The sequence below is a fragment of the Brachycentrus maculatus genome, unplaced genomic scaffold (genome assembly GCF_059751285.1).
Source record: "Brachycentrus maculatus isolate JH-2025_06_01 unplaced genomic scaffold, ASM5975128v1 h1tg000121l, whole genome shotgun sequence".
Taxonomy (NCBI): Eukaryota; Metazoa; Arthropoda; class Insecta; order Trichoptera; family Brachycentridae; genus Brachycentrus; species Brachycentrus maculatus.
Window position 1 is genome coordinate 537,860 of NW_028280874.1, and position 14,641 is coordinate 552,500.

The 14,641-nt window shown below is 31.4% G+C and overlaps 1 protein-coding gene across 1 annotated transcript in view; it reads left to right on the plus strand.

Moving 5' to 3' along the window:
* The first annotated feature begins 5,867 nt into the window (after positions 1–5,867).
* LOC148309540 (uncharacterized) overlaps positions 5,868–14,641 on the plus strand; it is a 30,730-nt gene continuing 21,956 nt past the window's right edge. Inside the window, exon 1 of the mRNA XM_088259958.1 lies at positions 5,868–6,083. Within this exon, the coding sequence (XP_088116084.1) occupies positions 6,079–6,083 (5 nt within the window). The 5' untranslated portion in view covers positions 5,868–6,078. The remainder of the gene's footprint in view (positions 6,084–14,641) is intronic.

Below are 14,641 nucleotides of genomic sequence, written 5' to 3' on the forward strand. Positions count from 1 at the left end.
GTATCAATTCCGATCGCCAGCGGTCCGCAGGCGTAAAAACAGCCCTTCTAAGTGTTTTAATAGTAGACCTTCAATTTTCCAGCAGAATAGTAGTACCTTCAATTTTCCAGCAGACAAACATGACAATATTCTGTATGTTTCTTCTCATGAAATAATTCAATGATAATTCAGCATACTTCTTTTCCTTTTCACCGGTAAATGCCTCACTTTCTAGATTAATAGTTGAGAGCAAGAAAGCTATGACAAAAAGTTTTAATAAAAACATTTTTGGAACCCAATTGCCTTTTCCTTGTTCACTCTCCTCGCTAAATGAAACCTATTCCATTTGTATGGCTGTTTTATACAGTGATATTGAACAGAATGAAGCAAAGAGGTACACATTGCTTTTGATATTTTGATTTATTCATATTTTTCACTTTATGTTTATCACCCCTTTATTGACTCCTCTGTAAATCTTTTCATGTTTTCTTTATAAACATTTAAATGGGCGTGAAACATTGATTGACAGCTGTTCACCAAAAAGGATAATGTTGAATTTATAATCCTTTGAATTCCCAAGTAAATAACTTTTAGAAATCACAAACAAGATTTACCATCTTAAAATAAATTATTCATAAAAAATCAAATAAAACTCAAAGAATTATTTCTGTACCTCAGAATCAAAAGTCGTTATTGCACATTTGGAAGAAAAAAAACATTTTGTATTTTACAAATCTTTGCAAATAATCTTCGCCTCTTCCACATTCATGCATTTACTCATACATAGTCGACGATTATTCCGACTCCTGACCTGACCACTTTCAAGTTTTGAAATAATTGATCAAGCCAAGTTTTCCTCGGTCTTCCTCTGCTTCTATTACCAACCACATTCGCCTAATAAATATAAGATAAATAAAATTGAAAATGATATTTTCAGGCGCCTCCTAGTATGTTAAATAATCGGGAAGGATGTTACATGCATTTCATGAAGGTTTCTTCTGCTAATAAAAATATCTTATTAATCTCAACCATAGATTATTCCGACTCCTGACCTGACCGCTTTCAAATATTTGATCGTGAAATTATTTCCTCGGTCTTCCTCTGTTCCGATTTCCAACTACATTTATCTCATAAGGTTATTTTACTGTTCTTTCCTCGCTCATTCGTTTCACATGCCCAAACCATCTCAATATAACTTTCTTGATTTTATCGATAATGCTTATCTCAGCCTTGCATTATTTTGTAGGGATGTGACGATTAATGATTAACAATTAACGATTTTTTTCTTTGCAATATTTGTATAAATTTATTGCATATTGTTGATTAGCCCTGACACGTAAAAATGTATCAAATGACGAATATTATAGCTTTAGGGCGTTTGTCCACTACACGGAATTTTACTTTCCGGCACGTCAGTTAGCATTTCAAAATGACGATTGACTTGGATTGGCTAGTACTTTTGTCCATCTTTTTTCGGATCTGTGCTCTTAATCGGGCGTGAACACGTTGCGAGTAAATTTGATATCGCTAAACCGTCGTAGTCGTTTTCATTTTTCAAAACCGGACTGCCAGACGGCGAAATCCCGTGTAGTGGACAAGCGCCCTTACACAACATACTTTTCGCGGAAACAAAATTGGTGTAATATGCTTTTTTTCTCGTTCCTCTTTGAGTTTTTGTAATTTCAATTTTTGTAGTAATAAAACTAATTGTTAGATATAAATAAGATGACCATTCAAATCTTAAAATCGATAAGATTATAATCGATTATTGAAGAAAAAAAAACAATATATTAATAGAATTTTTTACACACCTTGAAGAAATCTCTTACATACTGTCCATAATGTATCTGATACTTTTATAAATCATGTCATCTTGACATCAGATCCGATATATCTCGCTAGATTACCGAAAACCGATATATCGGATGTTGGTAGTCAAAGGGATAGATACCTAATATTCTACAATGTTGCGTAATTACAGGAAAATTAGAGCAGACATACGGCGAGGTCAGCGGCAATTTTAATAATGCAGGCAATATCCTGAAACCGTTATCGTATTACGCGAGTTTCCGTGATTACCCCGGGACACGTGAAGTTTGGACCAGAGCTTGATTATTCGATTATTGTTCAATCTTTTAGCGCACAATCAATTTGTGGCAATAGCGGGCAGTGTGAGTAATGTGGGCATGGCTGACTTGATGGATTGAAGTTCCGTAACGGATGCAGGCCACAGATTCATTGGTCAATCAGTGTAAGGTCGCAAGGACTGAGAAGGACGGAGCAGGGTTGCTGCAACTTCTTACTCTGGAGGTGGGGGAAAAGAAACAACGTTTTGAGTGTGTCCAAATACTTGTTCACAAAATCTGTATTATCTCCAATTACAGGAGTTATTTTCATAATATTTTTTAACATCTCATCAATATTGACATATCATCTTTGATGAGATGTCAAGAAAATAATAGCAAAATAACTCCTGGAATACGAGATAATCCAGATTTAGTGAACAAGTATTTGGACACGCTCTAAATGTTGTAAATAAATAATCTGGTAAGATTATAAGCTTAAATAATAAAAATGAAAATGATATTTTCTGGCGTTTGTCATGTGTTTGATTATAATCCAGGATTCGGACCTCACATACTAATAAAAGAGTTTCTGCTCAATAAAAAGCTTCTTTTCATCTCACCAATAGATGTCTCATCAAAGATGAATAAAAATATGGAAGTCTGGGCATTTACGGGGCTGACGGCCGTCATAGGCTGGTTTAAGTGATCACTTTGCACACGTGTAACATTCACCAGTTCTACCCATTATTGACAACTACACTACTCAAATTCTTGGAAGTTCTATATATATGAACCAATTTTGAAACATTGTTCTTGAATCACTAGAACTTCACTAGAGACATCTATTGGTTACATGAAAAGAAGCTTTTTATTGGAAAAATAATAATAATAGTAATAATAATAACAATAATAATAATATGAAAATAACTCCTGTAATTGAAGATAATCCAGATTTTGTGAACCTATATTTGGACACACTCAAAATGTTGTAAGTAAAGTAAGTAAGGACTGAGAAGAAACAATTACACTGGTCAACTGTAATTTTGTTTTATCGATATTGAATATTGAAAGCTCTCCCAACTGTATTCCTGGATCTGATACAGAAGCATCAAGGCTTCCTAATAAACCTCTCTTGCAAAGAAACTATATTTTCTGAACAAGTTGTACAATATTGTATCCCGGTTTTCTGTAAACTTGCATTTAATAGCTTTCAATGTCTCTGTCACTGCCAATCTAAATAAATACAAATCTGTAAAACCACCAAGTTTCTAGAAGTGACCCAGTGTAGGCAGTGAAAGGTATTAGTAGTTAGTTAGTTCGTCCGATTCCAACTGGACGTTGGCCGGTACACAGACGCCTCCACATCCCCGACCAGCACAGCAGACAGTCACGTCTGTCAGAAGAAAATGTTCTGTAATCACATTTCCCGCCCATTATTCATCGACATTCTATTACGGATAAAATGTTAAATATTAAATGGATAATAATTACACTTGCTTTGTTACACTTTAGCCGAATACATTGATGCTTCGCATAACGAACGCTACCAACAACGAATTTTCAATTTCCTCATTAACATTAATATAAACTCAAAAGTGGTATAATAATACTAGTGTTTAATTTATATGTTTAAAACTCCACAAAGTTAATTCCAAATCATTCAATAACACCATGTATCCAATGCAATTGAAGTTGTTTTTTAGTTCAATCCATGTAGCCAAATAGTTATACAATTACGAATTACTCGTTTCTACATTTTACCTACGTAAAAATAGCTCATCTTGTTACAATACGTTAATTTCGATAAAACCATTTAAGAAATGTTACTTACACTGATTGACCTCCGAAGCTCCCACTTAATGCTTAATGAAGCCAATATACTTTAATGAGAAACATTCGTGTCGACAGATAATGGATTGGATTTAACTACTAATTTATTGGCACTAAAATCTTTAACAAGCTCTACGGAAACAACTAAAATACGCGATATGTATAGAAATAGGAAAAGAAATATAAAATACAAGGAATAAAACATCAACTAAGTAACTTTCACGCTGCTTTCTCGATGGGGTAGGCAGAGATAATAGAACGATACACCAATCTGACTTTGCAAACAATCTTCGCCTCTTCCACATTCATACATCTCCTCATACATACACGCCGATTATTCCGACTCATGACCTGCCTATTTGGCATGACCAAGTATTTCAAATTCTTGAAAATGGTCAGTCTCTGGCTACCCCTACAAAAACGCGTGATAGTTATATTACTAAAAAATCAAAATAAATTTAGTATTATATCACAATAGTTATCTTTCTTTTTTAGAGATTTTATCGAAAACAATAAATTTCGGTTTAAAAACTTAAATCTTAGGAAAAACAACTTAACGATCATAATAGAATTTATATTTTTATTTAAAAATTATCTTTATTTTATTTTATCGAAAACAAGAAATTTTGGTTAAAAACTCCAATCTTAGAAAATACAACTCAAAGATCATAATATAATTTATATTTTTGCATAAAATTATCTTTTTTATTTATTCGAAAAAAATTAATTTTGGTTAAAAACGTCAATCTTAGAAAATACAACTTGAAGATCATAATAAAATAAATAATTTTTTCATAAAAATTATATTTTTCATTTTATCGAAAACATGTAAACGTGAATATTTTTTTATTGTTTTAATATTTGCGCACGTTCCATAATGTATGTATCAGCGATAAGCTTATCAGTGTCGTTACGTATGTAGCAGTTATTACTTGTAATAAGGATAGAATATTACTAGCGGCTATATTTATTATACTGATATTGTTAATTATTCTTCCTACTAATCAATTATTCATTGGCAACCGTTGGTTGGCGTATATTTAATTTATTTATTTTTCAATCCGCAGAAAACATTTTGTGGATTAATTGAACCCGAGATCTCCAGCATGGTAGCCAAACACACTAAACATTACACTATGGAGGTGAACAAAATATAAATGAGTTTTCAGATGGGTCTTAAGTATGAGAATATAATCCAGGATTCGGACGTTGTATACAAATAAAAAGATTATCTGCTTAATAAAAGCTTTCCTCATTCCAAGATAGATGTCTATTGTGAACTCATATTTTCTGTGTGACGAGACTGATCAATCCAGGAGTTCCATTTTTTTAGTGTGCTATTGTGTAAAATATTGCACTTGTGTAAAGTGATCACTTAACCAACCTATTACAGGTCTACGCTATGTAAAAACCCAGACTTCGGTATTATTCTTATAAAAATTATAAAAATATATTATTTCAGTTTATATTCTTAAAAACAAAACAAAAATCAATGTATGGATATTCTAAAAATAAATCGAGTTTGGAGTGACGACCGGCTCTCAGCGCAGCCGGACGCAAAATGAATTATAGTAAGGATTCCTGAGCTCTTAAATTTGACATACTTATGTTTATAAAACGTGAGAATGGCATTTCGATTGGATTGTATTTTTATATGATTGTTAAACACTGTACTGTAGAATATTATAAATATCGTAGTCGTACAGGAGATAGTGACCATCTAACAAAATGTAAAATGTTCCGGAGTGCTATTTAAGTCACTTTTGCTTGTCAAGAAAATAAACATCAATGCAGTTAGTCATGTTTAACAAGTCAATATATTATAGTTCCAAGTTTAAAATCCTTTGGGATTTTTTTCAGGGCAATATTAAGCTAGTAAGATATCAAATAGTCAATGATCACGTTTTTGTAAAAAATGCACGTGGTTACATTCTACTATATGACTACGATATGTTGAATAATTACGTTAATATATCCGTAAAACCGAAAAAATCCTTTGTTATTCTGGAGCGGGTTTCAGGGAAAGTATAATCCCAGCGCGCCTGTGCGAAAACTAAACTAAACTCGCGATTTCACGAGGGGTACCGTTTTCAGTAAATTTCAGCATTCAGTGTTCAGGCGCCCTGCCGCCCGACCGCAGATATTTCAGGCTCCACATTCCTTCAGTGTGCATTCATTCCGTCGCTAGTTTACTATCCTGTCTATGGGGTAAGTTTTCAAATAAACTACGTAAAATTATCACAATTAATTTATTAAGTTAAACATGCCGTGAAGGAAAAATGCATAATGTCGTGGTGTCGTGATAGCTTTGGAATATTTTTACGATGCAAGTGCATTAATTTTTATATCACGTGATTAATGCACGTGGAAATTTATGTAGATTATCACATGCTTGTTTCGAAATTGAATGGACAATTATCCTGCAATTTTTGCGTTTTTCATGTTTAATTATATGGGTCATTTACGGAATCCCTTTGAGACTTGAAAATAAATTTTAAATTTCGATTAATATTATTTAATTTTTAGAGTGTACAAACTCTGGACAAAATTAGGGGTCATCTGTAGATGAAAATATAACATTAATATAATTTGAAATGTTTGTTTGTTCAAAGTCTTGAGTTTTTCACCGATTGGTTTTTAATTTTGACACAACTTTACATTCAAATACGAGTGTGTGTTTATTAATCATTATAAATAAAAAAGAATTTTTATTATTCTTAAATGCTGATTGCTAAATGGATAATAAATAGCTGCAAATATATTCGTAAATATTCACATTAAATAAATTAGTCAAAGATAAGAGGAAATAGAAGACACTATTTTACCCTTAATGTGGTGTAAATAAAAAAAATACAAATTTGCTCTTAAAATACTTTAGAGTCATTTTTTTTAATGATGTTTCTACATATTTATGATGAAAAATGGGGAAGTCTGAGTACGACCTGCCATGAGGTATTTTAAGTGATTACTTTATACATGTGTAACATTACCATTGTACCCATGATTGACAACCATACTCCTCAAATTTTGAACGATATATTAATGCTTCAATTTAAAGAGCTTTTCAATCGAACCAAAAATATATAATATCCGAAATTTCAGTAGTGTGGTTGTCAATCATGGGTAGAATGATAAATGTTGCACGTGTACAAATTGATCACTTAAACTAGCCTATGATAGCTGGAAAGACCCGCAAAAAATACATTACATTTTCTTCTAATTCTTTGTTGAAATATAATGATAATGATAATGATGTTCTGTTCTTCCGTTCACATTCGCCAAATATACTTTCTTATTAATTCTATGGTTATCAGTTCGCTCCACATGTCCAATACACCTTAAAGAACTTTTTTTAAATATTTTTAAGTATCCCTAGTTCAGCCTTACATTACTTAAGAGCATTTTTTCCCTTTACTTTATTTTTCTCAAAACACTCAGTAATACGAACGATTCCCTAATTCGAACGACCCACTGCGCGATTTACATTCGGATTAGCGATCTGACACTGTATTACATTTATTAAGATCTTTGTGGGCGTATGAGACGGGGCTTGTCTTCTTTCATTATCCATGCGCTCCACATATCTATACCACCTTTAAGAACTTTTCTAATATTTTCAATCATCCCTAGTTCTTAAATAACTCAATGGAGCAAAATCCCTAATTTGTACCGTCGTAATGTTTCACAATTTAGAAACAGTAACAAAATGGAAAATAAATCTCTCCAATTAAGTTGTACCACATTATTCATGAAGGTTATGTTAGCAACGTTATTTTCAATAACTTTTCAATAATTTACCCTTTTCTCAACTGTGAACTTTTCTTCAAACGTTGATTTGCGAATCGCGTGGCATTAATGATTTCAGAATACGTTTTTCCTCAATTTAAAACATTATCTCTGCTATTTGTGTATAAATTTTTATGTGATTTGTGATATTTGAATGTGTGCTTAAAAACTATATAGACACTTGCGGGACTTGATGTAGATTGATGCTCCTTTTATATTTCTATTTTATGTAATAAACTGGTTTACAGTTATTTTTACTATGATGAAGTCTTCTTCCTCTTTAACCTTCTGTCCTCCACTGCTGAATAAAGGCCTCTTCCGCGTCCTTCCATTTTTTTCAGCCTGTTTGCTGCTTGCAGCCAGTTTTTAACCCCCACAGCGGTTATGTCGTCGGACCATCTTTTTAGGTCTTTAGGCGTCTCTCTTAATCTCCCAAGGTTTCCATCTTATATTTTCAAGGGTCCATCTTTTGTGGTTTTGTCTCTTAACATGTTCTGCCCATTGTCACTTCAGTCTTGCTACGCGATCCATGATGGGTTTCTCTACTAATTTCCTCATTTCTCAAAATAAGAAATGAGGAAATGACCAAGATATTTTTAAATACAACCCAGTTGTCATTTGTCTTTTAAAATTTCTTTTTATAAAACACAATATAACGTCCAATTTGTTTTGTAAAACGTCCAATTGGATATTTATGGCGTCTCGATTTCTAAATCGTCTAATTTGAAGTAGAAATCTTGAAAAATGTTATTAATGTCTGCTGAAAATTACCATATTGGGGTTGGAAACTTTAGATGACTCAATAATATCTGACCAAATACCAAGAACAAATATTTTGTTTGATTAATATAGTAAATTATAATTCACTTCACTTCAGATCCTTTCAATTCTACGCCTTTGAATCCACTACTCTCTAGATTTCTTAATCATGTCTGATGTTCGTCCATCATTTCAGACATTCAGCCAAGCTTCGAATTTATGGTCGGCAAGGCCTCCAGACTAAAGATAACCTTCCAAAATGGTGATAATATAATATTTTATTGGTCTTGTATAGAATTTAAGTTGAAAATTTGAGATTAAAATCACTCTTTACATATAATTTAAATTCAAACAAAAACAAACCTTTGCAATAGCAAACTCGAAAATTTAATAACGTATCAAAGAATTTTAGTAAGTCAAATTCCTAGCCCATATGAAATATTAAAATATTAACTTAAATAGTCAAACGAATTCGCAATTACTGGAAATATTAACACATAAATATAAAATAGTAAAATGAATTCGCGACTCATTGAAAATATTGAAGTATACATAAAAAATAGTAAAATAAATTAGCAACGCTATGAAAACATAAATACATATTTTAAAAGTAAAAATGGTCTTCATCATCATTTGACGACGCAAAATAAAATCACCGAATCATAAGAATTCCTAAAATTCACATTTATAGGACAATCAACAAGCCGTAAAGCACTGACCGTGCGTTCTTCTAAATATTATTATTTTTCGTCGAATTTTCGTATAATTAATTCCATATTTAATTGCTTGCCTAATTTATTCTCACCGTTTGAGGTTATTTGAACAATAAGGAATTCCGGTGAAATACTAAATGTCATCCAGCGGACCGAAGTTTTCAAAAGAAACAAATTTATATCGTTTTTGAATATTTTAAGCATACACACACTCACCTCAAAATATTTTCTTGCATGTTAAATTACATTGCTAACCTTTTATGTCTTAAACAATTTTGTGAAAATATTTTTCAACCTGATATCAAAAAAAATATAGTTACAACAGTTTTTTTAAATAATTTTTATTAATTTTATAGACATTTCTACTTTTACAATCTTTATAATAACGCAGTTCTCTCCACTAAAGAGACTAAGCTCATGTGCTTGAAGAAGGACTTATACTTATTATTTATTGTTTATGTTGTTGACTGGTAATATAATTTATTTTTATTACATATTTTACTCGTGTAAATTCTTAATTATACATTATTGTAGCGTAAAAATTTATACGAAGAGTGATTTTATATATATTTTTAATTAATTCAAGTTAGTTTTTGGTTTTTTTTTTATGTAAACGAAATTTAAAATAATTTTTGCCAACGTTTTGAGTCTGAAATAATACCCTTATATTTCACAATATTTTGAGGGTGTCCAGATTTTTATTCACAAATTCTAGTTGTCAATCAAACGTTACACAGTGTACAAAGTGAATACATATAAACCAGATAATGACAAGTCGTGAGAGCTTTTAAAATTTCCAGACATTCATATTTTTCGTGTTTCAAATATCAATAAAAATGCCTTTAATTTAATTTACTTTATAAATAATATCAATATAACATTAACAGTTTTTTTTATGTTTTTTTTAAATTGAAAATCACTCATTCTTATACACAGTTGGGTAGTTATAAACTGTATGAATGACTACGATATAGCGTTTAAAATTTGCCACTTATAAAATGTGTCAACCTTCTCCCAGTGGTATCCGTAGAGGGATTAATTCGACCCCAAGCCCAAACAATATGACATTCCTCCGACCTTATCACAGAACAAAACTATTTGTTCGTCTAGGGGCCAACCTTGAATCAGCTTTATGGTTGGTGTGGTTCAAGTAGACGAAGATGCGAACGACGATTAGAACCTAAAGTAGGCCACGATTCTCGACTCTCTGAATGAACGATGGTATAAGCTATGAAACACCTCTCGCTCTGAGCTTTACAGCTTAATCGGGTATTTATAAATAGGAACAAAAAGCTGAATATTTCCCTACGAGGTCGTTTTTCCAGTTGTCTAAATGTATTAATTAATTTTAATGTTTTATAATACCCTAACATATCATTAAATTAGACACAAATTATTGGGTTTTAACGTTTTGTATTATTTTTTGACATCTTATCAAAGATGAAGAAGAATATGGAAGTCTGGGCAAAGTCTGGGAAGTAATAGGCTGGTTTAAGTGATAACTTTACACACGTGTAACATTCACCAATTCTACACATTATTGATAACCACACTACTCAAATTCTTGGAAGTTTTATATATATGAACCAATTTAGAAACCTTGTTCTTGAATCACTAGAACTTTACTAGAGACTTAGACTTCCAAGAATTTGAGTAGTGTGGTTGTCAATAATGTGTAGAATTGGTGAATGTTACACGTGTGTTAAGTGATCACTTAAACCAGCCTATGACGGTCGTCAGCCCCGTAAATGCCCAGACTTCCATATTCATCTTCATCTTTGATGAGATGTCAAAAAATAATATAAAAATTACTCCTATAATTGGAGATAATCCAGATTTTGTGAACAAGTATTTGTACACACTCAAAATGTTGTTAACGTTTTGCATTTATAAAACACATTTTTAGATATTAAAAAATATATGTATTAAAAAACTATTACATAAGCAAAAAATAAATAAATACATACACTCCATAACATTTTGGGTGTGTCAAAATTCTTGTTCACAAATCTGTGAACAAGGTTGATTGGACACACCTAAATGAAAAAATTGCTCATATTATAAGTTGCATACAAATTGATACTAATGTTTTCAGGCGTCTCCATTTGTTTATAACGTAAATATTGTACTTATATTGGCACTGACTGAGTGCAAGATTTAAAAAAAAATATTACTGTATTTTTTATTTAAACGTATTACAGTTAAATAATTTACCTGTGTGTTTTTAGGAGTGGTAGAATTTTTTTAAGCATTTCGATCGGTTTTCTCCAACTTTAAAATATATTTTAAAAGCTTTTTTTACAACATTTTGAGTGTGTCCAAATACTTGTTCACAAACCTGGATTATCTATCAATTTTAGGAGTATTTTTCATATTATTTTTTGACATCTCATCAAAGATGAAGAAGAATATGGAATACTTTTTGCTGGAAGCGATGAAGAACTGCAGACAAGGAAAGTGATTTCCTGTTGAATGTGTAGCAAATCCATGTAAAGTTTTGATTTTGAAAGAGATAAAGATATCTGGGTGTTAAATATTATTTTCATTATTGATATTTTCTGGCGTTTCTCATGTGTGTGATTATAATCCAGGATTCGGACCTCACATACTAATAAAAGAGTTTCTGCTCAATAAAAAGCTTCTTCTCACTCACCAATAGATGTCTCTAGTGAAGATCTAGTGATTCAAGAACAACGTTTCAAAATTGGTTCATATATACAGAACTTCCAATATACTTTGAGTATATACTTTCATATATACTTTGAGTAGTGTGGTTGTCAATAATGGGTAGAATTGGTGAATGTTACACGTGTGTAAAGTGATCATGAATTTTACACGTCAGCCCCGTAAATGCCCAGACTTCAATATTCTTCTTCGTCTTTGATGAGATGTCAAAAAAAAATTAAAAGCTTCTTACCGACGCGGAACCCCTAGGCGCCTTTTTGACTGACCCTTTATTTGTTTCGAGCCTAATTCCATGCCAATATACAATACAGAGTCATGATATTAAACTTATCAAATGACTGGAAGAAGAAATGTCATGTTTTCGTAGAACAGAATAGTCAGGCAATCGTAAAGGTACGTCATTGCTAGACGTACCTTTACGATTGCATGTGATATGTATGTGATAGGTTGAGCTAATTTTAAACTTTCGTAAGCCCACTAATACCACCATCACGCCACTGCTCTGCAGGGGTAGGCATAGAGGATGGAATGCATACTTGCCTTTCTTGATACACTTATTTTTTACTTTACTTTATTTTTTAATACTATATAACTGCAAAAAAAAAAATTTTTTTTATCAACATGAATTGTATACATTTATTTGAATCACAATTTTAAAAATATTTTGCAAACACCTACCATGCCACCTTGTATGTCTTGTCGGTGGGGTTCTTTTTGAATACATTTTTATTGTTTTTAACCATTTTAACCTAATATCCGCACAAAAAAAAAACAAAAATTAAGAATACCATATAAGTATACATTTTACAATTTTCATAAAATGAACTCTTGATCATTTACCCATTCCTTTATTTTCCCTTTGTTCCATATTTTATTTTGACCTAACTGAGTATTGAATCCAACGCTTGGTCAACTTGTAATAAAAATTTTCAATTATTATTTTCCTTCAATACCCATCCATCAGAATAAGCTTTCAATCTTTAAAATCACGAAATCATTTTTTAAAATTGATTCAAACCCCATGAGCTTAAATTTCATATTAAAGTAGCCCGTTTCGTTGCGTTTAACTACATTTTTAACGACATTAAGGAGAAATTTTGAATAACCCGTTAAACCTCTATTTTAGTGACTTTTCTACAGATAAGGAGGAAAGGGAACAGTACAAACATTCAGACCAAAAAACACAATGTTTTTTAACATTCTCTATGCTTTTGTTCGTTTAAAAATATTTTTTTTATGGTTTGTCAAGTTATTTTGTTGTGCACAATAAATTTTTTCACCTATTTTCAAGTCCTATCTCGTATTAGACGAAAAAAATCCCTTTAGTCTCTGCAAATGATGCAAAATCTTTCTTAAAAAATCTAACATTTACATTTTAATTAAAATAGACGAGGTTTGTTCAAATTACTTATTTTCATATTCGCGATCAAATTGATTGCTCCTTTCCAAGATTGTCAATGAAAAATGAGCGTTCGGATCACCTTGTGAGACGTACCTACGCAAGGTGTTGCTGAGAATAGAAGGCTGTAATCTGGGTCAGGCCACCCCTAACTAACCCTTAACTACACATATCTAACACCCCCTAATTCCGCTCAAAGCACTTCCCCTCCCCGCGGGTTGCTTTGAAACCGAGCGTTGGACGCCAACAATCGCTGTATCTGACCTACGCTACGAGCCGATGTTATCAATCTCTATTTCCAAATGGGCTCTTGAGGAAATATTGTATTTTTCATGGTCTCACTACATTACGCACCGTTCTGTTTTCTTCACTTGTTCAGTCTTCTTTTAAGAAGTGCTGTGTACTGTTGTCAATAATTTTGCGTTTCGTATTCTTTCGATGTTAATGCTCACCAACTTTTGTATTATATTATATTAATAGTACGTAATATAATCCCATTTGTATTTTTACATATCCTCATAACTACATTTTTTTAAAACTAAGTTACTGTCGCAAAATTGAATCTGAACGGTGGGTCCATATATGTATGTTCATGTTTCATAATTTTTCATTACTTTTACTCCGAAATAACATGCTTTAAAAATGAAATATAGGGCGTCGATTCCAAACGGACGTATTCACGTTTTTATTTAGTATTTTAGATAATATATAATTAAAATGTAACTTTGTTTTAAAATGACTATAAATATTTTATTTTAACTTAATTATAATGTCTACCAGTTTCGAAGCTAACCGGTAGACATTATAATTAAGTTATAATAAAATATTTACAGTGATTTTAAAACAAAGTTACATTTAATTATAAAATGGAAAATCATAAAGTTAGTGCTTCAAATATAAATTATCTCTATTCTTCAGTAAAAAAATCATTTATTTTCTTTTCGGTATCAAATACCAAAAATAAAATAAATGATTTGGTATCGTGTATGAGCTTTTGTAGCTTAAAGTTGAAATTGAAAATAAACTTATTTAAATTAATCACGATAAAGACACTTTGGGATTAGACATGCTTATTTTAAAATAACCCTTAAGTTTTAAATTGGTTATAGTATTTTCAACATTTAAATTATTACTTTTATTAACATTATCATTCATTTTCACTGTTAATGTTATCCGTGCAAAACCGGCCCTGCTATATATGTACCTATGTATATTTATATTTATATAACTTTAATTTTGCTTTATTTGTCTTTCAGATTTAATTTATTCATTGTATTTTACATAATATACAGAAGCCTCAAAGGCTTGCGAAATTGACCTCAAGGTTTAGAATAAAGATAAATAAATTAATTTAATTTAAATCTCGAAAGTGCTGATCGACAACCGGTTTCAAAATGCTTAGTTGTGGGGACATTTAAGTCTCG